The sequence below is a fragment of the Chelmon rostratus genome, chromosome 5 (genome assembly GCF_017976325.1).
Source record: "Chelmon rostratus isolate fCheRos1 chromosome 5, fCheRos1.pri, whole genome shotgun sequence".
Lineage (NCBI taxonomy): Eukaryota > Metazoa > Chordata > Actinopteri > Chaetodontiformes > Chaetodontidae > Chelmon > Chelmon rostratus.
This window is the reverse complement of record NC_055662.1, coordinates 20917149-20941890: the sequence shown is the minus strand read 5'-3', so window position 1 is coordinate 20941890 and position 24742 is coordinate 20917149. Positions and strand designations below refer to the sequence as shown.

General features: G+C 42.9%; 2 protein-coding genes across 2 annotated transcripts; one reads left to right on the top strand and one right to left on the bottom strand.

Moving 5' to 3' along the window:
• Nucleotides 1–584: 584 nt before the first annotated feature.
• Nucleotides 585–17656, bottom strand: inpp5jb (inositol polyphosphate-5-phosphatase Jb). The gene is made up of 13 exons (XM_041937577.1): nt 17289–17656; nt 12419–12927; nt 10690–10797; nt 10303–10411; nt 7352–7468; nt 6106–6281; nt 5731–5842; nt 5199–5308; nt 4787–4994; nt 4280–4417; nt 4057–4140; nt 3872–3976; nt 585–3659 (listed from the first exon to the last, which is right to left on the bottom strand). Exons 2-13 carry the CDS (start codon nt 12913–12915, stop codon nt 3321–3323), a joined length of 2103 nt encoding a protein of 700 aa, XP_041793511.1. The 5' UTR covers nt 12916–12927; nt 17289–17656; the 3' UTR covers nt 585–3320.
• Nucleotides 17657–21137: 3481 nt separating this feature from the next.
• Nucleotides 21138–24644, top strand: selenom (selenoprotein M). Its single transcript, XM_041937801.1, has 5 exons — nt 21138–21367; nt 22143–22178; nt 22375–22409; nt 22522–22600; nt 23923–24644. The coding sequence occupies exons 1-5, from the start codon at nt 21272–21274 to the stop codon at nt 24151–24153; spliced, it is 477 nt and encodes a 158-aa protein (XP_041793735.1). The 5' UTR covers nt 21138–21271; the 3' UTR covers nt 24154–24644.
• The last annotated feature ends 98 nt before the right edge of the window (nt 24645–24742 follow it).

Here is a 24742-nt window from a genome sequence, read left to right as displayed (position 1 = left end):
AAAATCAGAGGATGCCTCCTCACACTTATGAAGAAACAGGATCAGTAGCATTGTCAGCCTGTACCTTTTTAGTCAGTTCATTTAATGGTGCTACTTGGGCTTTTGGTGTTTAGTTTCACTACACCAAGCAACTCAATCCCTGACCAGTGTTGCATCAGAGTGGTACAGTGTCACCATGAATTTGCATGGCGGACACTTTCTTTTCAGAGGGCAAAGGCATGATGCAAGGTGCACCTGCTGTTGCCTTCTGCAGGATGTGTTTTTGTTATGTTTGTCGCCCACATTTATTTGGAAAGCCAAAAATAGTGAGCCACTTCCTCTTGAAACAATAATAAACCAGAAAGGCTGGCTGGTTGTCCACATATAATTAATAATAGACTTGAGGTCTCCCCCAACACTGGTTATCATTGAATGAAGTTCAGTTCTTTTTCTTTTTTCATTATTGAAGATGATGCATGTACAGTACTGTCAGCATTAATGACCTTTACAGTCATAATGGCAACATTACTTCATATATCACATATGTACTATAATTACCCATTTTTAAAGTAATAGCAATGAAGAGACTCAGAAAACACACAGCACAATTTGAAGGGGAGTTTATTATTTCTTTGGACAGTGGTGCACTAGTTTTTTGGGTTGGAGAACAAAGCAAGCAACCCCTAAAAAAACCTTGTCGCCTCACTGATCAGATGACTCCACACAGATAAAAACCATTTCCATGTGCCAACAATCAATATCTCACAGGCTTGCTCTATTTTTTGCCCAATTTATCCACAATTTTACAAAGACCTGTAGACTAAACAATCTACACTTCAGACAATAAAACATTTGACTCTACTAAAATGGAAACTGGAGAAATCAAACTGTCTCTTCATAGTTCCTAATAGAAAAAGAAAATAATTCTCAATATTCTCTTATATCATTTTGACATTTCCATTGAAATAATGCTCCCTCACTGGCCAGCAGAATTCAGGCTCATTTAACAGTTAAATAAGAAAATAAATACATAATTTAAGTAAAATAATCTTTGTGGCATAGATTGTCTCCTATTTTGTCTTTTCTACCATACTTAATATTAGTCCTTTACATACATATTTCTTCTATTTTAGCCACATCATTACAAAACAATAACATTCTGTAGACAGAGCATTTTTTTCATTAACATTTCACAATAGATAGTCACAAGTCATGACTGCAGAACTGATCATACTTATCTAAATGACCTAAAGTAGGACAAAGTCATACAATCTTTAACATTTTAAACATATTACTCTACACAAAGGTCCAATAGATTTTCCATTTCAAAATCAAGAAAATACATGAATGCACTATGAAATGATTGAAACAATTTCAGATTTATGCAAGCATAACTGTCCTGCATGTTCTTCTCCTAACATTTATACTGAAGTTAAATTTTTATACTGTCCTTACCATGTTTTTCTAACAATTTTCACAGCCACGATTATAACAAAGAGGAGTCAAAAACAGCACTTTACGGCACAAAAATCACAGTACCGGAATGTACAGTATGTCCAGCAGCAAACCATGCAAGCACAGTCACACCCCATTCCCTCACACACACACACACACACACACACATGCACACGCACGCACGCACGCACGCACGCACGCACGCACGCACATTACCTCCACCGTCCAAAACACATACGCACAGGTCCATAAAAACACATACACACAAAAACTGATTACAGACATACACACTGAGGTCACAGCTACAACAGTATACACTGTCCTACACTAACAGCCCAAAAGTACAAAATGTCTAAGATGGTGCATCAGAGGTCACAGGGTAAGAATGCAACACAACTAGTCAGCTAATCACCAGGATCAGTAAGAGAGGATCTGAGCGAGAGATAACACAAACACACGAACGGTGAACTTAAAAAAGAAAGCAAAAGTCAAAATCATATAAAAAGAGATAAATAGATATGACCTTTTCATTTATTTGAAATATCACATAGTGTTGTAATATTTCACAACAGTGGAACATGTCAGCTTTGGATTATACTACTTGCAGTATAATGCAAAGTGCTGTAGTAGCTCTACATGGTAGAGTTCCTGCTCACATTTGTCAGACATATACAGATTGATTATCAGTCAAAACTTTTAATACGTATTGAAAACTGATTCAAAACAAATGCATGTGTTTTTTGGATTCTGAAAAAGTGACTTTGCTGCTGTGAAGTTAGATAAGGCCCATTTCAAAGCAATATACTGCACGTTTCCTGTGTCAGATATTGCTGTAGTGGTTCCCACTGTAGTTGGCCCAGCAGAGCTAGTTGCGAACACTTCATGAACTAGTTCTGGCAAGACAGCTATGCAGTGTCTGATGACAGCTAGCCTCCCACACCCATCACATCCCACTGCACCGATCTGGTGGTCTATTTAAAGGCCGTTACGCTCACATACACTAGCTACGCTGACATGCTGCTCTGTTGCCTTGATTAGGGGCCAAGCCCCCTGAACCCGAGTCTCCACCTACTTTGGTTCTTCCCTGTTTTTATGCACCCTGGAAGGACTTTATTCCCATTGGTGGATCATTTGAAATGCTACCTGCATGATATGTATCCTGTTGCTGTGTAGTGTATGCTGAATTTCCAAAGCAGGGAATATCTGCTAGCGTAGAGCCATACTGCCATGTCAAACTGTATGGCTATCTCCATTTGCAGATTTGCAGAAACGAATAATGTTAGCAACTGTTGACTGAGCTTGTGATGCTGTGCACTGTCTCTATGGTCCTCTTGGTCTGAGGGGATCTGTTTTATAATTGATACATGTTCCACAACTAAAGCAAACTAGTGATTTGTGAGCAATGTCTATGTCAAGTATGTCATATTCCTTCTCTCAAAGAGCGTTTTCTAATGCCTGTATGCAGTCTGCTGACATGACTGATACATCAGTGCAGAGTTTCAAACCATCGTCGGAATACAGGGAGGATGGTTCCTATAAAGTACTAAGTAATCAATCTTTACTCTACATGACCATAAATCCTTGAGTATTTCCTAATGCAAGGTGTCAGCTCCCTGTACTGTCCACACCTGAGAACGGACAAACGCATAAGAAACACAGGAGAGAGTGAAAGGTTTACAAATAAAAAATATACAATGTGCACAGCTTAATAGAACAACTCAAGGCAAAGTAAGCCTTCTGGACAAACCAGATGGCTGTTCCTGAAAAGGATGGCATCAGAAACTGTATATTTTCATTACAGAAAACATACAGTGTATGGATGTATTTAATAAAAGACACGACAGCTGGCTATGTGACCTGTGATAACAGCAGGACTCGGTTGTGCATCACAGCCCTGAATCCCCTGTGTCTTTTTCTTTCTCCCCAGGAGCAGACACCTGGTTGCTGCTGCCCTCTGCTGGACGTCCTGTGGACTCACTCTCAGCTGTTGTACCGGTGCTGGATGGCGAACCATCAGTGACATTGAGAGCTTTCATTTTGGTCTGTGCAGGGCTGCTGGAGCGGCTGTGGCTGCCGCTGCCGCTGCGATGGCTGCGGTGCTTGCTCTTGCGTGGGCTCGGACTGCGGGACCTCGTCTTCATGAGGACAACAGTGCTGTCGTCCTCAGAGCTGAAGTCAGAGCTGTCTGAAGAACTGTTGTCGAGACCTGAAGTGGGAAGCTGGATCTGAAGATGAAGGATAGAAATAGGATAAGAGTGGGATGGAGGAGGCAGAATATGGAGAAAGGGCAGCAAAATATCAGTACAGGTATTGAAAAAAGTGTAAAGATGCAGATGCAGAGAACACCAGCAGTGATAGCATACAATGGATATAAAGTCCCCCTCTATCAAATAACACATTTGATTGTTTTAACCTTAAGAACAGGAGCTATGATTACCTGAAATGGCTCTGTTACACCCACAATGGTGCTCATGTTGTTGCTATAGTAACCCAAGATAAAGTCCCCTGAGCCTTTGGGCAATTCCTCCTCGGTAAAGGTTACCTGGAAAACAGTTAGTCAGACATCTATTAAATGTGAAAGAAAATGAGCTCTTAAGAGAACTCAGCACGCATCCAGATTACCTGATGTTCTTGTCGATGAAAGTCAGCTTCCTCCTGCTTGGCCCACACATAACCCACGTAGTCCTTATGGTGTTTGAAGCCCACCTAAGGGGGTAGCAGCACAGTCACAAACAGCAATTCATTCAAATTGGAAATTTTTGCTATGCTAACACTGATGATATACTGACATGGATTCTTCAAATGTTGCATGCTATTAGGTCAGCAGAGGTGGGACCATATCTACCTTATACAGCCCGATCCAGTCCCAGGAGCTGCGAGAGAAGTTGGGCGCCAATTTGAATTTTGCTGTGGCATCAGCGATGCTATTCCACTCATCCTCCACTATGAGTGTGATCAGGGGAATATCAACCTTGTACGGGAACTACAAAGAACATTTACCATAAACATTATACAGAACAAAAATACTAGAACTTAAATGATAATGAGGGCTGAGTATCAAACCTCAGTACTTTCTGAGTACTGACTGAATGTGTCCACAGCATCGATCATCAAAAACTGTTTCAAAAGTTGGCACCAAATGCTCATATGCTCAGTCTAGAGTTGATAATATTTAAGAAGATATTTCCTGATTTAAATCATAACTTTAACAACTTTGGACTGTATTTTACTTAAATTCCTGCACAGCAGTTTGATGTTGGTATTGGAACTGAAATTATTGATATTATCGCCAGCATTGAAAAAAAATTAGCCCAGTAGTTTCATTTTTACAGTGTAACCTGATGTGTCTCACCTGCAGGGTAAAGATGGAGGAGACTGGTTTGTGGTCACTGACAGTGTATTCCATGTGACTTCGGTAGTAGTGCTGTGTCACTTTGGTCCCGCTGGTCAGCCCTGAAATGGAGCCACGCTTCCCTGCTCCGAGAACTGGGCCGGCAGGTGCGGTGGCTCTCAGGCGCCACAGGATCCGGTCGGTCCAAGCTGGTTTACGCTTCTTCCCACTTGATGGGGGACGGAAAGAGAGGGATGGAGAAGAGAGAGAAGTACCATGTTGTTTAAATTGGTACTTGAAGAGAAAAAAAGAGGCACTTTTATTCTCCCCCGGGCTAGTGAGGACCTTTCAGAGCGGAGAGTATAAGTATGACCGAGCCAGGCTCTGTGATATCTGGCCTAGAATTCATAACAGCACCCCTGGCATCACCAACCTTGTGTCGTATGTATTTGTTCCAACGTCAAACTTGTAGGTGGGAGGGAATTTCAGTGGCCCTTCTTGGAAACCCTCCAGCACTGTCTCACTGTCTTTCGCCATATTGAGCTGTAACAGTGATAATCAGTGATGAATGAGGATTTCTGTTTGGCACTGAACAGACAGCTCTTTTAAGAAGATAGTGTGTTTCTCCATTGCCATCTAGTGGCATTACTTACACAGTGCATACCCACCAAACACAGACAGAACACATTTCATCATGTACTACCTGACTTTTTAACACAATTTCAACTTGTTCACAAACACTCTGATCTAAAGTTAAGATCATATTTTTGGAAAACATTTCTGGATAAGATTTCAGTGTTCAGACCTCTTTCGTTCTTCACAAAATTAAAAACAACATCAAAAATGAACCTCATCAGATGCTATGAATGCGGAGGAGCTGAGGGGCAAGTTGTGTTCAGTGATTTTCAGGAAGACCACATGCAGAGATACATTCAGTTTCCCCATACAGCATATTTTATTTTTACCTGATCCTTTTCCCACAGCATTGGAAACTTGTTGTTATCGATGGCTGATTTTACCACTTGCATGTCCAGGTCATCAATGCGGAAATTGAGATCCCCAAACCAGAACACAACACTGTGAAAAAAATGAGTGACTTCATGAATTCCTGAATTCAAACAAGTGCAAGTGCAGTAGCACTTTTGCAATTCTGACTGCAAAAGTACAGTGACACCATTTGTGACACCATTTCCCTTTCCTGCAAGGCTGCAAGGCTTGTCATAGATATATCAGCATGCAAAGGCTCTATCCGATTTTTTCAGTGCTTATCAGACAGATATAAAGAACTGTACGTGTGTCTGTATTTACGTGTGTGTGCCTGTGATTGTGTGCTGACTTACTCATGGTCAAGAACCCCGGTGGCCGCCTGACCCTCAAACTGCTGCTGCTGCAGGATGCTCTCAAAGTCCTCCATGCGCTGATCTGAGTTTTCCATATGAGCCGGCAGGTGGCAGTTGAGGAAGCAGATGGTGTGGCCGAACACTGACATGCGGGCGCTCACACCACCTTTATTCCCCTGTAAAACAGACAAGCAGAGGGGAAGTTAAAAGACATGACAGAGAGCGAAACACACACTCTTGGAAGAGGAAGAAGGGTGTTGTATTTATTTACTTATCACTTCTCTGGTAGGAAAATTAAATGAATAAATGAAACAGTGATGGAAAGTGCCTGTACATAGAGACTGCATGCCAGTGTTTTCACTGTATTAATTGGTACGTCTGTCTGTGCCACAGACAAACAGGAAGTTTACTCATTAAAAACCAGTGAAGAAGAAGAACTTCATCAATACTTAATGCTAACAGTAAAGTGCACAATGGGGCGACAGGATGAGTCTGCGGATTCCTTCCCGCTGTTCTCCCAGCTGCTCTGACCCACTAAAACACAAACGATGTTTCACTGTAGAATCTGCAGAAAGTGCTGATGTCCGAGTTCACACAGGGATGATTTCACTTAAAACTGAGAACGGCATAACTTTTTAGAAATGCATTAGAGCCCTCAGTGTTCATGACGATACAGACAGACATACACTGTGATCTTAGTTCTTGGTAACATATCGTAGCAAACATCCTTTTTTCTACTGTTTTAAAGAGAACTGTTACTTGTAAACAAATTTCCTATGGACTGATTCCTCCTAAGTTGTAATACCAGTTAATATACATTAAAAATGACTGGATGTAGGAGCACTTCCAGACTGTATTATGCCTTTTGTTAATTTTTATTATGCTTGAATAACTGCTGGATGTTCATCTGTATCTTAAGTGTCATAAAACTGGATGGAACAGCATTTGACTAACCAGTAACTTGGCTTGATAATATCGTTGGTATGCTCCAACCTGTCATGTAGATTACCAACACATGCTCACCAGTTCTGGACAAAGCAAACAACCTGCACTATTCACAACCAGGCTGTCAACTGTAGTAGAAAATTAGTGCCTCCTAGATCTCTATCAGTGTATCAGTGACAATGATGCAAGCTTAAACAGAGTCACTCCGACAGAAATGCTGTCCTATGTACTGCTAAGCTTCCATGGGTGAAGTTTCCATAACACAGTGCTGATCACAGAATGGTGTCAGCAGCCGTCTCACCCAGTAACCCCCCAGGCCAGTGCGGGTGGTTTCAGTCTGGACTCCGCGGAGGAAGGGCAGATGGAAGTACTTGGCAAAGACCAGCAGTAACAACCCCTGCATCCGTTGGGAGGTCACCTGAGGGACAGACAGGTGAGGAACAGGAGGATAACATGATGAGGCACACAGTGACAGTTATGAGGAGGCGCTTTGCATAATTCTGAAAAGAGAGCAGCTATATAGTTCAGGGTAACTATAAATATCTCCTTAACTTGTACTAAAATTTCAATAAACAAATTGTCTGAGCTGAGTCCGGCTTTGCTGTGTGTCCATTCCTGCTGCTGTGCTCCACATTCTCTCCCCCTCCTCTCGCACACTCCCTGCTTGCATTTCCATTTCCCCCAGCAGGAGCTTGTGGCCGCCACTTTACACGAAGCACATTAGGGAGGCCATAGCTCGTGGTCGACGCTCGCTGTGGCAACAAACCACTCTGTTGAGGACACATGATGTCCACACCATGGGCCCTTGATGCTCAGACATTTCCCTTCTTCAAGCCCGACACCATCATCTCAAGCACTTGCCCCGGGTCATGCATAATGCTATGCAGATTCTGACATTTGTGCACCACTAATATAAAGTGTACATATTTATGTATTGTACAAAAGGGACAAGAATAGGACATGTGCATTTGTTAAGTGGAACAAGATGAGTTATTTGCATGCTACGTCAAGCCCCTCACCAGATATTTATGTTCATCCCTCCCTGTGGTCCACACATCCCAACCCCCAACTGCAGGCCGAAGACGCATGATCACACTCCGCCTGAAATGCCCTGTGGGTAGTAATGGAGGCACACATCTCCACGTGACGTAAGACCCTCCCGCTTGTATACTAACCGGCTATTTGAACAACTTTGTTGCGTAATGGATTCTACTGAACCGTAAAGTGGACCGACTTTATTCGTGTTATGTGTGTGGACGCAGAGTGTGTGTATCTGTGTGTGTGTAAAGTCTGAGAGAATATACCTTTGCCTGCATGTACTGTGGCTGAAAAGCAATTCTTATCAACTTCAGTGAACATTGGAGGAGCTCCTGAAGGCTGCCACGCTACATTTTGGCTAAGGACAGAAACGACATTTAATCCCAAAGACAAGTGTGTGCGAGTGGGAGAGAGAGGCGGAGGGAGGAGGAGAAAGAGCTCGAGAGAGCGTGCATGAGTGCAGCGCTGTATGTTTGACCTTGTACAGCGCACACATGACTGGAGACATCAGCTGTGAGTAACAAGTGTGATATCAGCAGGGCAGCCTGGGAATCTGGAAGAAGTCCAGTCCAAAATAAGGCTTACTCACTCCAGTCTCTAATACTAACAACCACAGTACTGTCAGCATCTTCTTCCACTGTTCATGACACAGTATGTACATTAGACATCATGTGCTGGGTTTTTGAAGACACTTAAAGATCGATTGATTTATTGACATATGTGCTTAACAAGTGAATCTTTTAAATTAAAAAGTGCATTAATTTCCTTAATTTAATTTAAACTTTAATAAAAGGTAGGTATGTTGTTCCAGTGTCTACAAATCTATGAAATACAGTTGGATCTAAGCTAAATGTTAATTATACATGTTATAAAACTTCTACAGTCTCACAGTCTTCATAGTGTAATGACTTAAATGCTCTCTCAACAAATTTGGAGAAAATTTCAATCCAATAAATAACACTCCATACAAATGTTGTGCTGCAACACATTCAATAGCGTGTGCCATGTTGCAATTACAGATTAGGGCCAGAAAAAAACTGCCTCTGCTTACTCAAACAGAAACAATGGTGACGATCAGCGTGGTGAATAGTCCGAAAAAAAATGTCTCGCTGGCTCTCTGTTTCTGTTGAGTGAGCTCTCTTGTGCTCGCAGCAGTCACGGCTTGAACCTGACAAAGAGTGTTGGTGAGCAGACTATCTAAGAGTAGAAAGAACTGATGGAGTGTCTTGCTACTTCGTGCCTGCCCGCCATATCATGACTAGACAGATTCCTACTGACACTACCATGTATCTCCCTCTACTCAAGACAAACTCCAGCCAACACATCCTTTCAACCTGCTCACAGCATTAATATCCACAACATGAAGTACACAAAAAGGTCACATGGAGGCGATTTTAACGAGGTATAAACTAACATAGCAGGGCATGAGATAGCTGGAGGACAGCATCAGTCTCACTGTCAGAGGCCCATCAACACTGACAACGACGTGATCCAAAAATAAAACAGCATCCTGGGAGACATTTGTCTAGCTCTTTCAGCTCGACAGCTGATTCACGCTCTCTGGTTCACCATGCCAACAGAGCCGAGATGCAGCCAGACAAACACCAGCCGCAGCTACGGCGATGTGCCCTTACAAACAAACATGGAAAATAGCAACACACCTGACAGCTCTTGAAAAAATAAACATTTTTTGATGATTTCTTTCTGAATGTTTCAATTTCCAGAGGGGTATTTTAAATATGGCTATGCTTTTAATGTCTTATTTGATATATGGCATGGAATATATATTAGGAGGTAATTTGCTACATCCCATTCAATATGCGCATTACATGAAACCCACTGCATTTCTTAATGCAGTGTACAACCATCCCACACTGGGTATGTGAAGGCATTATTAAATAGAAAGCAAAAGAATAAGGGGCAGGTATGCTGGCATAAAGGCACACAAAGGGAGACGTAGAGAGTGCGAGAGCTTGACTTTGCATTACGAGCTTGGCAGACAGCAGAAGATAGCAGATACGCTGACATTACACGCCTGTTATAAATTATCACCCCATCCATTGCTCAGGGAACAAAATGAGCCGCAACAGCAGCAGGAAGCAGAGATCTCATCAGCGATCGCATAATGCGTACAGTATGAATCTGAGCAGTGTATTTCTAAGCATTTGGTTATGAGAGTGTACATATGTGTTGATAATAAAAGCCATTACTGACCAGCACATAACCAAAGGGGCTGAGTCTCTCCATGCAGACCTCGCTCCACTGGTCTGTGAAGAGGACATCTTTCAGCCTTTTGTTAATCATAGAGTTCACTTCCTGCAGCCTTGAAGATAAATGACACACAACAACACACAAGGGTCACCAGCAGACAGAGATGTAAGAGGAGCTGATGAGTGGGAGCTTTGACAATGTAATGGCGGATTATTAAATGGAAACAAATCGTAGCCATAAGGGGAGAGACATCACCGCGGTTCAGGACTGAGCCTGACCGCTCATTAGCACCATTGTCTGCAGTGGCGACGTGGGACAAGTGAGCATAAATGGACACTTCAGCTTTTGTGTGGAAGAAAGCGGATGAGGACTGCACCGCAAAACACTCACCCGATAATGTACATGTCTGTGTTTCCATCACCCACGTTCAGCCCCAGCAAGGAAGTGATGTCATCAGGTGGCGTGGCCGAACCCACATTCCAAGTGATGATGTGCACCCTGTTGGAGGAGGGTGTTATGTAATATCTCTTATAAACGCTCATCTCCTACACACCTCAGTGTCATAACCTACAGACTCTGAGTGTATATGAAAACATTTGCATTAATACATACAAACGCATCACATCTGTCCTGATAACACTGATATAGACCTTTCTCTCAGTTTCTATCCACAATATGTCAGAATGTGTCTTTTTGACATCAAATATCACACCAATAACTCTATGGAATTATATCCACAGCTTGTATGTTTATAATTATGGGATCAATCATGTAATGTAATGTAGCTCGATATGTTGTGCAGCCTGGAAGTTTAGTAGTCAGCAATGCCACTTAAAAACAAGAATGTTAAAATCCACTGGCTCTGAAAGCCAAGTCAACCTGTGGACAAGTCTGAGGAAATGTAAGACAGGTAAATAAGAAAAATTAAATCCCCCATATAAATATGAACGTGAGAATGTGTTTGTCTGAACAAACACAGTGTGTTAGCTGCCTGATAGACTGTTGACCCAGTGTGTACACTTGGACAGGCTCCTGCCACCTACAATCCTGAACAGGAAATTAAATTCTGTGCATCCCTTCCTTCCTACTGTATATGTTCCACGTGTTTAAGGGTCTACATTTAATGCAGCATTTGCATCGTCAGGGAAAATACATGTTGAGGTAGTGGGACAGGATATAGGACATTCACGAGCCATCAAGTGCCAGTGTCACAGTTGTTCCAAGACACGTGATGTTCAGCCCCCAAGATTTCCAAAAATGTTCCAGAAAAAGCAGGGGGCTCGCTATGCTCGCAGTGTTAACAGACCCCTCTCACAGCCGCAGCATGTAAAACACAGCTGCAGCTGATACAGTGAACAAAGCATAAATGTTATGTAGGTTTGCAAGTTCCCTTGTTCATTAAATCAGACTTTACGTCAATGTTATCAGCTGCAGCAATGTTTTCCTGTGCTTCAACACTTCCCTGAAAACAGGATCCCTTGAGAATAAAACCTGTGCTGACCAAATATGTTAATAATATCAACATCGCATATTTTGTCTGGATACTTGAAATAGATGTAATGTTTTTCTAAATTACATAATATGATCCATTTTAAGGACTAAAACGTTTCCATGTTATGCCTCAAATGAGTGACATGTTTTCTCATAAATGGCCTGTGAAAGGTTTGTGTCTAAATTTCCCACTGGATGTTTCTTCCTTTCTATGGGTGTGTCATAACCACTTCTTGGTTCAGTAGGTAGTGAATCAGTGTACACTAAACTGGATTCCTGGAATTGATTACGTGACTTAAACAATGAACAAGTTAGTTAATACACACAGGGTAGGAATAAGATGCAAACAGAGAGACTATTGGTTTAAATTAGACTGATTTTGTTGTTGGAAATAAGTGATTCCCAACACAGAGACAAATAACTGTGTTCAGCAATTATGATCAGAGTATTTAGCAAAAATCACCACAATTTGGTGACACGGTTGCTATAATCATGCAGCCTTGCAGTGCTGACTGTCAGTGTATATAAATAAATGCTACATGTGTCTTTCTCAGTTGTCTGGGAATGAAAGGCAACGCAGAGACGTGCTGAGACATGAATGTTGGGACACACACATCAGGGAACTTGCCTGAAGTCCTCCACAGACTGGGTCTGAGTGTCAGCAGTGCCTGCTACAGAGAGGGCTCTCTGTGCATGAGGGTTCAGGTGAGGAGGCACAGGCTTGCTGGCAGGTGGGTGGGGGACAGAGGCAGCCCTAACCGGGTGGTGGCCTGGACCTTTAGGACCAGCCTTTATGCTGGGCCCGGTGCGCTCTCCTAAGGGTTTGACGGCTGGACCACGGGAGGGTTTGGGACGACTTGCCACTGTGCCATCAGGAGAGCACTCTTCCTGGTTAGACAGTGGACTGGGTTCAGCTTTGGGTTCTGATATGTCGACGGAGCCCTCCACTCTGGTGCTCCTCTGGGGCCGCCGAGGCCTGGTGGGACCTGCAGGCTGAGCAGCAGCGGAATCAGCGGCTAGAGCCGCTGTACCTGATCCTGGAGCCGGAGGTGCTGGTAAAGCTTCTGCTGCTCCATTTGGGTTGTCTTCTTGCGTCTGGCTTTGGCTCGGATTATCTTGATCCATTTCTTAAGATTTCTGTGACAAAGGAGACAAAGGGAATGTTTTCACTTGTAAGACCAAAGCACAGTCTCTTTGGCTATGCAGTGAAGATATAATGTGGGAAGGAAAATAAATTTAAAAGGAGCTAAGAAGGTACAGAGAGATTTCTACCACTTGAAACACGCCTTTTTGACAAATGACAAGTCAATTCAGCTGATGAGTCATGAGACCTTACTGACCCATCAGGACACTGAGTGAGTCATCCAGGCTCCCACCATCGTGACTCTCAATTACCTGCCTTCTCATGGCCTTAGAGACACATGAATACAGCTGCACGTATTCGTAGGAGAAGACTACAGACAGCTGGGGAGCAGGAGCAGAGTAGAAGAGACGTTTTCTCTTTCTGTCCTAACCTCCCAGAGCTTTTGGATGAAAGATTTGGAGAAAAAAAAAAGCCTGGACACGGTCTATCATCCTTTCTAGTTGTGCCCAAGCCGCCTGCCAGTCCTCCAGTAACCAGGGAGATGCTCAGTCAGTTCATATCAGCTCAGAGCACCTGCCACACACTAACACGAGGAACCGCTGCACGGTCGAGAACAGCGGAAGTCAACAGCACGGAATAAACAACAACACAGAGAGATGGAGCTGCAGAGGGATCACACAGACACGGGGAGCAGAGGAAGAGGACAGAAATGTAGGAGGAAATTCAGCACGTTCATTCAAGTAACAATCCATTCAGTTATTGTGTGAATAATCGTCTGCTTTGCTTCTCTCTGATGCCGGCTGATAGAACACAATGGCAATTTAGGATGCTGTACACCCAGTTTGTAAAAGATGTCACAATTTCCGATTTAAATGCAAAATAAGCATTTTACATCAGCGGCAGCTGCTACAATGGATTGATGAAAAGTTATTACATAACGGCAATTATGGTGTTATGAAGATGGAGAAATACGGGCGTACAGTTAATGGAAAATCAAAGGAAAAAAGATATTAGGCACGCTGTAGTCTATAACTTGTCCATCACCAAAGCAAGGATTTCTCAAAAAATGAGCCACATACATGGGAACAGGCTTTTGTGCTTGTGCACATCTGAGCCTTAAAAGAACTGATTTGGGCACAATACTGTGGCAGCTCGACACAGATCCATCAATCAGAAGTGAAACACGTGAAAAAAGAATGTCAACTAACCTCGAGTTCTCTGCCAAATCGTGGCACAGACCTTAACCCATCACACTCTCCACGTGGCTGAAATGATGTTATGGACATATTCTTGGCTAGCAGGGAGAGAGTGGGGCTATCCGCTTGGGGAGCTCTCTTGTAATTATTCACGTGACCTTGAAGAGACGGAGGCCGCGACTTTCATGCAGCGAGGGTACAGCAGCCTCTGTACTCAACATGTGCCCAGACACATTGCCTTTCAGTCCACCAATAACCTGGTGCCTGGCTGGGCATAATGTATTCTTATGGTCCATGTATGGCATGTAGAGGGGGGAGTGTGGGAGGACGATTGGGGCACGTGGGAGTGGGTGGGTGCAAAACGAGCCGAGGGAAGCGAGGGGGAGAGCCGAGCGAGACAGCCCATTCAGTGACAACACTGTGTCTCTTTGCAGAATGTCTCTAAATTGATCCTCTCACACTTCCCTCTGGCACTGTCTATTTTTCCAAGCTTTAATCCTTCTCCCTCTCTTATCGTCCCATTGCTCTAATCCTTCCTCTCTCCCCATCTTCTCCCACACTCTGTTGTTCCATCTCACCCACCGTCACCACACGGGCATTGAATCACCCCACCAATTTATTTTTCCTTTCACACATCAAGCTGAGCAGCTACACTTTTCCTGACCTAAAATCTTCTCAGTCCTTTCCCCTCTTATTCCCCCCCTGCGCTCTGAGGTGACACTCGCGCTCCTCCAGCAACGCGCTCTGTATGGTTTCCTTCAGCCAACCACTTCATCACTATCAATGACGTCTACATGCCACAGTCCCAGAAGCGCCATTACGACAACTGGACATAGATCATAATCAGCAGTAATGTGCATCTGTCTGTGTGGGGACATGGGAAAACACTGGAGAATGAGAGGTGACCATGGGAACGAGAGCGTGTTCAAACCGCGTTGTTGCTATTCCAGAAAAATAGCTGGGAACTGCGAGGTATACTGCGCAGGACTTTGTGACGGTGATGATGAAAGACGGTTAATCTTTCTAACACAAAAAAATGTCCCCTTCCTTTATGTGTGACAGAGCAAGAGCCAAATATTTGCCTTTCTGGGAACAGTCATGACAGAGTACCACTTCTTATTCCACTCACGTTCGCCGGGGAGAGGGTGGAATGATTTGATAATAACAAATGTGTCATGGTGTTTACATGCACCCTCCTGAGGGGGTGAGAGCTGAGAGAGCCAGGAGGATGTAGAGTAACCCAAACAGCAGGCTCCAGCCAGGCTTCTTGGCTCCTCTGATGGGATTATTTGACAACACAGATAGTTTTGGATGACCGAGTCAGTCGAACAGTCAGGAGCCAGATTTGATGTCTTTCTTCTTAAACGTGAAGGATCCTCACACTGAATTATCTGTTCAGCTCGGCTCTGCATGGCTGCATTGGCACAGTGATTGCAGCCATAATGACGATCACACTTTTCCCACCTCTTCAGTGTTTAATGTTAAAATTACAGCCAAGCAGAGTGTCGGTGTTCGAGGCCTCCAGGGCCATATGCCCCTGTGACAGGGATACTAATGATGACCCGGACAGAAATGACACCGGCAGCTGCCGCCACAGCTGTAAATGGCTCCTCCGGGTCCTAGTGCCACTGAGTATCATTCTCCTGTATCCAGGGGGTCTCATCTCTCCGATCAGGTCACAGCCAAGGCTGTAGGATGTCAAAATGATTTTGCTAACAGTCCAACACTGAAGGCATGTTCTGACAACATAAAGTAAATGCCTGCACTGCAAAATTATACTGCAAGTTGCAATTTCAGATTCTGTCAATTATAGAAATCAGCCAAGTGGGAACATTTATTTGGCTTCATTCTGCTTAAAAGACTCAGAGGACACAGTTGCCATGATCAGATGCAAGAGCATGCATGCATATATTGCACAATGTCGATTAACTGGAATAAACACTTTCATTCAGCCCAGCGTAATCTGTCTGTGAAGGAATTTGGCTACGGAATCAAATTCAATGACAAAAACTCATTAGGGAAAATAAAAATAGATCCTTTGTGCTTGGACAGGCACATGAAACAAGCCCAATGCATTTGCACTATGTCTGCATGTGCATGAAATTACAGCACTGTGTTACACAGAAGTCCGTTCATTTCCCACATGTTCCTATGTGCCAAGCTACTGGTTTTTAAATAAGACTGAAGAAATACTTGCAGACGGACTTGCCAAAAGTTGCAGCAACAGCTTCACAATACAGGAGTTGCTGTTCCAGTAACCACTGCGAAAACCTGTCAGGTGAGTGCTAATTGGTGCATTGGCACTACATAAAATGCATCGCCTTTCAACCCAGTGTAGCTACAGATTATTATGATATTATTATATTTGCATTACACATGCAAATGGAACTGCAATCTGAAGCACTGTATGGCACTGCAAGGGTAAAGCATATATGCTTTATACGACTCTATGTTAGCAGACCACAATGGCAAATTCATAGCATAATAGAATTATCTGACGTAACATGCATGTGCAAAAATGACAACCAAGAGAAGCCTTTTTGACCTGATGTGCGATTTCATGTCTGGTATACCCTGTTATGTAAACACTGGACCACAAGCTGCACACTCTCAGAGTAGCAGGCACTGGTATTTGGCCCATGGTAGACGTATGTATTTATATACTGAGACCAGAATGAGTGATGTCTCGGCTGAAACAGGACAGCAGCAGATACAGTACCTGGCCTAATTACACACCTGCTTCAAGGACAATTTTTCAGGCTGAAAAAGAAGATGAAGGTCATTTTAATTCAGTGTTTTGCCATCAGATACTATCTCGGACACATGGGTGCCTGTGTGTGTGTGTGTGTCAGAGATGGGGGAGGAAAATAGCAGAGCCAGAATCTGTGTGTACACATTTACAACGTGTGACCATCATTCATCAGCATTATCTCTAGCATCGAAAAAATGTGACAATTTTGATTGGTTTTCTTAATTATCATGTTTTTACGTTACAAACACACACAACTGTAGTAAAACTGTACGAATGAGGATCAGCTTACAGGGATTTCTTTCCAGGTGATGTCAGGACGAAACAAAAGTAAACAATATCGCCAGTCTTAGTGATTGGTGTTTTTGGTGTGATTAACTGAAGCATGTCCTGTTACATGACACATTCCTCTGTTAGGTTTCAAGCCTAAACATAACGCATGTATACAGCTGATTAACATCTCCTTTACCTGTTTTGGCTCTTCCGTGCTGAGTTGTTTTAACAGCGGGTGGATCTTGAGGAAACCGTCTCCGGGGACGTAGAGGACGCTCAGTCCGGAGCCTCGGTGGGAGATGTGAATGTGAGAGCACCCCTCTGTGACACATTAACCAAAAACACACAGAACTTTCCTTTCTAGGCGCCACCCAGATGAAACCATCGGCATCCCAGCCCCTTCCTTCCTTCCGTCCTCAGCGGGGTGATGACAGTGAGCGGGAGTAGGTGGGTTTGGACAGATTTGCCAGGCAGGCTACATCTCAGAGACACAATCGTCTCCTCCTGCGTTTAAAGACACAGGCTGCAGCAGCAGCACGCGCACGCCTGTCTCCTGGTCCTTCCCCGTGCCCTTCAAATTAAAGCAGACGTCCGGGACAGCACGAGAGAGAGCGCTTCCGGAAACGGGCAGCCGCTGCCTGCCAACGATACCAGGTTGATGATTACGGTGAAGTCCGTCTCTGACGCTCACAGAACTGCAGCAAGCAGAAGTGGAATATCCTGGCAATAACGCCTACAAACATGGCTTCCGTCTGCGAGCTGAGCGGACAGTTCCATCTCTCTGTTACACGCTCGCGCAACGACTCGACACTGGTTTCCATGACAACTTTATCAAACACTGACCGTTAGCGCAAGTTAGGGCGCGAGCCAAATTTCTATTCAACAGTGTAGAATTAAAAGGGCCGTTCTATGTAGTCAAAGTCTATGATGAAGCGCCACTGCCGCCTGGTGGTCTCCAGGGTGAAGTGCGCCGCATAATTCCGGCGCAGCAAGGTTTGTATGGTCTTAGCTTTCAGTTAAATAGAAGCACCTGCCCCTTTTAAAGGGACCTTCATCTTGGTGGATTTGATGAGATTAGATGGAACAGCAAGAGTGACATATTGGGTCAAGAGTCCAAGGTTAGATTTGCTGAATACTGTCTTGGCAGAATTTTATACTGTTAATTTAACTTGTAAGGGAGGTCCTGAGCTCCATGAAGACCCAACACACAAGGACACAGTGTCTCTCTAGCAGACATGGTCACAAAATGAGGTATTATTGCAGGACCCACTTTAGCTGATAATGTATTTGCATGAAAAAAATACTTTTCTTTCATTTTCAATTCATACTATCTATTAAAATATTATTTGTAATTTGAAACATTTTGTAACATAGAAACACATGCAACTTTTTGTACATTTTGTAAAATTATGTTACAATAAGTAACATAAAAACAGATTTACCTCTAATTCTAATCATTAAGAAATATAGTTAACATCGTTGCACCTCTCTGTGTAGTTCTATTCACATTCTAACAATGCTGCACCTTTGTGTAAAATGTATTAATTACTTGTATTTTGGAACATAGTAACCAAAACCCCTGCACTTTCACCTTCATTTGTACTTTGCACCATGTTTATTTCATTTTTGCTATTTTAACTTGAATGATATTTAATTAGATTTGAATAAGGGTTCATATTTTACTTTACTATGTATGCCTAGGCCTATGTATGTAGTATATTTATACTATATTTATTTTTAGCACAAACATTTCAGGAAGATTTAAGTTGTATTTTATCGTGTCTTATCCCATTGTTTTACTATTGTCTTACAGCTGATCGGTCACCTTTTGAACTGTAGTCACCTGTATGTCAGGTCAAGTCAGTTTTATTTGTATAGCTCAAAATCAAAAATCATTAATTTGCGTCAAAGGGCTTTACAGTCTGTATGACACCCTCTGTTTGTTAGACCACTGGTTCCCAACCCCAACTAAGGACAAAGCTTCACAGGGGGTCTTCTTGATTTAATGGTTGTAAGAAACCTATAAATAAAAAATAAAAAAAACAGCAGCTTTGTGTTTTTCACCCTCAATCCAAAAAGTTTGATGGCAGATTATTTATAACCCAAAATATTATTTTATTTAATCAAGATATAAATATCTACATGAAGACTTAGCTTAACTGGTGCACCTATACTGCCATATAACAATTAAAAGGTCTGTATTTTGACACCAGTTCACTTCTAGGAAGCTAAAACACACTGAGCCAAACATGGGATAATGTGTTGCTGTGGCAACACCTGAGGGAACCTTGTCAGTCTCCATGACCTCTTAAATGCCTGCGGCCTTTATGAAATGAATGAGTCAGAAACATATCCGTGTGTGTGTGTGTGTGTGTGTGTGTGTGTGTTTGTGTGTGTGTGTGTGTGTGTGTGTGTTCCCTTTAAGGCCAAATCTTGTCAGGAAAAACTGTGCAGCACAGTGAATGTGATGAAGATGGTCGCCTGAGGCTACCACTAGCATGCAGAAGTACATTAAATACTGCAGGATGTGTTGAAAGCTTACGATACACATGCACATATAATGTATCCTCATTTGATGGATAGTATTCAACAGTGATGTAGCATTGACCATAGCATGCTGTGCCTTATGATATTTATTTTTTCCTGTACAATAACGAGGTAGAATGTGATACACCGAGGCTTTCCAACACTGCTATATCATAAAAAGTGACTCATTTGTGTGCATACTTGAGGTAGTTCATGGAAAGTGACGTATATAGTAATTGCACAAGCACAACATCAATAAATGCTGTAATCTTTTGGCCCAATTACTAAAGAGTAGAAGTAAGCTGAGCCTTACTGGGTGCAATTGTAAAACCTTATCTTTTTGGCTTTTTTCATCCTCTTGTGTGGCCCAGCAGTGCTGTACATCTTTCTCTTCTGCTGCTGCTATGAATCACACTGACAACAACACAGGTTTTTGTGCAGTATGTTGGTAGTAGGTCAGTGTATCTGTGTTCTTGGTTATTCTTGGCTGCTTTCCTCATTACTTCCCGTCAGCGTTCCTCTGTTTGAGGTTCCTGTGCAACTCAAACCACGTTCAGATCTAATGTCTCCTGAACTGCTCTTGAAGTCTTCCTCTTCCAAGACAGCTCAAATCCTGTCTCATGAGGTTACATTTGGAAAATTAGACTAACACCCCACATAATGTGGTGGGCACAATAATAAAAATATATGTCCACACTGTACAATATAATATAATCCAGAAGCCCTGCAATAAAGTAAAGCTTACAGTTGCATAATGCCCAGTTTGAAAAGCTCTTTTTTATTGGAACTAATTCAGAGTTGGAAGTATTAATGCAATTTTGTAGTATTTTATGAAGCTTGTGGTGTTGCATTGCACTGACATGTTGAAAGTGGGATTCAGCTGTTTCAGCCATCATGTAGGCTCTTGTTTTTTCACATAAACAGAAAATACATTTTAATATGATGTAGGCATGTAGGCATTAACTGAGCCATTTGGTCAACAATTGCTTCAAGGTTAGTGATGCAAACATCATTATTCCATCATTTGACAGATCTGCGTCCACATAATATTATAAAGATCACATTTCTTGACAGGATTTTTGCCTTTTCTAAATCTAAATCTCATGATTCACTTTGAATAAAATCCGAGAAACAAGTGTCTCACTAACCTCAAGAACAATGTACCATATCCTCCTCTACATCTACAACTTGTGTTTATGCAGTAATGTTTGTATAGTATCTTTATTACAGTAGCTATCATCATTGTTTCTAAATATAGATCAGACCATCTGCCATCATCATCTTGCAGCCGCAGAAATTGAATGCAGAAAATAAGTTGGCAATATGTCAGCATGTTTGTGGTTGCATTAAGTGATCTCTTTCCTTCTAACATTTGCGAGGATTAACCACAGTTTGCATATCAAATCTATGGGATTAGTCGTATCTAGATGGGAATCTCGCAGATAACCAATGAGCGCCCTCCCCACGCCTCCCTCTCTCTCCTCTAGGAGAAATATTTGACGTGGCAAGAGGTCCGGACGTGACATCGCTGCACATCATCTCTCCTGCTTCTCCTCAGCTTCGGTTACCTTACTCACCTGAAAGACGTCTGCAGGCACTGGTCCCGGAGCAGAGCGGAGTCCTGGTCCACGATCTGAACCAGGCGGAGAAATAATGTGGCTGATCGTGTTGGCCGGTTTACTTCAGTGCGCCTCGGCCTACGATGTGGACCTGAAGAAACTGGACGGGCTCGCGAAAGCGAGGGTGGAGGTACAGTACCGCCACAGCCTTCACGATACTACGCTTCATACATCAGAGTAGGCTGAATTATGTAAACAGTGACCGTGACCGAGGCTACGAAGACGTGTCCGGAGTCTGGTTTTTGTAGCAGAATGTGTGAATGGATGCGTTTTGTTCCTAAGTTTTCGTGTTGGGCGCATGCGTGAGTACTTGTGCAAGGGGAGTCTCCATGCATTTACAGTATAGCACCCAATTAAGAAAACACGGTGTGTCAACAATGTTTTATTAACTTGTAATAATCACATAATCTACAATAATATGACTTTTTTTAATCTGAGAAGGGGGCTGAGGGTGTGGAACTGGAGGTCGGATTCCTGCAAAAGTTTCTGTAACTCGACCCTTCTTTTTGAGAGAAACCATGCTCTTCCCCTCCGGGGTGTCACCAGAGCACCACCCTGCCAGCATCACCGACAAAAAGCTTGTTATCTGTCTGCTATTGTTGTGTTAGTCACACCTGCTACTCAATACCCGAGGCTCACATTTCTTGGCCGGGCGTCCTTCCCAGGAGCATTCTTAAATCTGTGCTCTGCACAAAGGAGTCAATGCTGCAGCGACACCAGAACATTACAGAGACCTACTTTAGTGTTTTCCAACTAGGAACCCAACCCAAAAACTGCAGCACGATGAAAATACAACACATTCAGAGGCAGAAATATGGATCTTATTCTGAATTCAGCTGATGTCCCAATTGAAAAGTATGAGAGCTGCTTATAACCAGTCCCTCTATTTCATGTTCTCTTCCCAGACATGCGGTGGATGACAGCTGAACAGGCTCAGAGAGGTAAGTCACCATCTGTTAATGAATTGGAAAAGAAACAGACAACACACTGAGCACCAGTGTCAGACCGAACCCTAATCCCCGCCCCATTCAGTTAAACATTTGACGTTTCACATCTAGGGTTTTGTATAATCCCCCACAGATCAGTCAGTGAAACCAGTGCGAAGTGAAAAACATTAATCCCCACCTCTGTCTGCAGGTCAAAGCCTTTGTGGTCCAGGACATTCCTCTTTAGTATCCTTTGACACAAGTGCACTGCTGCTGCCTGTTCTTAGATGTATCTGCTTAGAAGTTGTACATATTTCAGCACTTTCTCTCCGTGCCAATCCTTGACCATCACTACCAGCCATAACCTGGTGATGAAGCACATTCCTGGGGCCGACCCTGAGCTTGTCCTCCTGAACCACTATTATGAAGAGCTGGACGTAAGTCTTTGTTTAGCAGTGTATTTATGTTTTCTTGTTTTAGTGTATATGAAGCCCATATATGCAGAATGTGATTGTAGCGTCTACTGTATAATATGAGGTTAGATCTGTGGAGGGTAGGGGGGCAGGATCTAATCAAACCACTGACAGTAGTCAATTTTAAAATCCTACACACAGGACAGTTCAAACATAATTTTAAAATAGCTTTTTTTGAATACATTTTGCCTTAGCTTTTAATATATATAATTAATATTTATTCCAAAAGCTGCATTAATTTCTTTTTTTTTTTTTTTGAGCACATGGGTGCAGAACTCTACACCAACCCCTGAAAATATAACTGGCTATATGCAAACCCATTTCCAAAACAGTTGGGACACTGTGTAAAAGGTCAATAACCAGAATACAATCATTTGCAAAGGAACTGTGTTTACCGACAGCCCTGAAGTGTTCCTGAGCCCATGTAGTAACATCCTTTATTTAATCATGTGTTCACAAAGTGGTGAACCTTGCTCCATCCTCGCTTGTGAGCGACTAAGCCTTTCCAGGATGCTCCTTTCATACCCAGTCATGATACTGTCACCTGTTATCAATTCCACAACTTCCCCAGCCTTTTGTTGCTCATGTCCCAACTTGTTTGAAACCTGTTGCTGCATCAAATTCAGAATAAGCAGATATTTACAAAAACAATGAAGTTGATGAGGTAAAACATTAAATGTGTTTTCTTTGTACTGTTTCCAGTTGAGTTTATGTCAAAAAGGGTTAGCATATCTCACAGTTTTATTTATGTTTTTATGCAACATCCCAACTTTTATGGAATCAGGGTTGTACCGAGAGGCTCCAAAATATTCACCTGCAAATCACCAACTTTGTGTGCATTGCATTGAATGGCAGGTGGCATACAGTAGGTTATGTGACCTATTGTTAATATGCAATATTGAGTAGTGCAGCTGTAACTTTTCCTTTTGTAATCATTGTTACTAATTTTAATCCCATAGAGCACAGTTATGGTTACAGTACATGGCACATAAATACTACAGCCACAGTTCAGTTCTGGTGAAGGACCCTTGTTGTAGTCATATGGCTCTCTCCCTCATTTCCTGTCTCAGCTTCACTTTCAACTGTCCAATAAAACCTTTCATTTTAAACCCATCAACGTTCATCTCTCATTGCCTTCAAAATGTATTGAAACAGCTCACAATCACATGCTGCTGCGCTGAAAATCTATCATGGTGAACAAAGTGTGCAGTGCAGATGTTCATGCATTAATTTTGACAGAGAAGGAAATTCACCCCGGATATATAACCTGTGTGCGTCCTCCACAGCGGATCGCCCTGTCCGACATGACCCGCTCTGAGATCAACGAGCTGCTGGAGAAGCTGGGTTTCTACAAGAAGGCTCAACCTGAGGACGAGGTACCGGAGGAGTTCCGCTTCTCTCCAGCCAAAGACAGCCCGTTTAAAGACGAGCCGGCTTACAAGCCCTCCACTTCCACTCCTGCCACAGAGAACGCCTCCTCAGAGCCCAACGCTGAAGTCAAGCATACTGACCTATAACCCGTCAGGAGTGGAGAAAAGTAGGAATCTCATTGCACCACTCAGCCACATAGCTGCTCCACGACCAGCTGGTCATTGCAGTTCTTGACAGAAATACTTGTCATTTGAAAATAAGGCCAGCAGATCATGGATCAGCCGTTGTGCAAGGACACAATGTTAGCATCAGGAAAAGACCACCGAAAGGTCCACGCTCTGAATTTTGCACATATTTTTCTTGCTGTTTGTTCTTCATTGTTGCAGTGAAAGTAACCCTTTGTGAGTGCTTTTCTACTCCCCACACAAAGACTGGAAATGTTGTATTGTTTTTTTTGATCGGTCGTGTCAGCCGTCTTCAGGATCCTCGTCTCACTTGGGTTCTCTTGTGTGTCTGATTGCTTCCTACCTGCTGTGAAACTGAATGAAGCTTCAGGCTGAAAACTGTCAGAGGCCTGAGGTTGATGCTACATGTTCTGGTGGGCTGGACTGAGACACACAAGAGGATTCAAGTGGAAGCGAAGATAATAAAATACAAGAAAAATAATGTCATCCCTGGTCCTTTCTGTGTTGAATATTCATGACTATGACTACTCTGACTCTAAACTAGTCATAG

Coding starts and splice junctions, on each gene's coding strand:
- inpp5jb (XM_041937577.1), bottom strand. CDS start 12,915: ATGGATCAAGATAATCCGAGCCAAAGCCAGACGCAAGAAGACAACCCA. Junction 10,412..10,689: donor ACAGACATGTACATTATCGG/GTGAGTGTTTTG, acceptor TTTATCTTCAAG/GCTGCAGGAAGTGAACTCTA. Junction 6,282..7,351: donor CTGGCCTGGGGGGTTACTGG/GTGAGACGGCTG, acceptor TCTGTTTTACAG/GGGAATAAAGGTGGTGTGAG.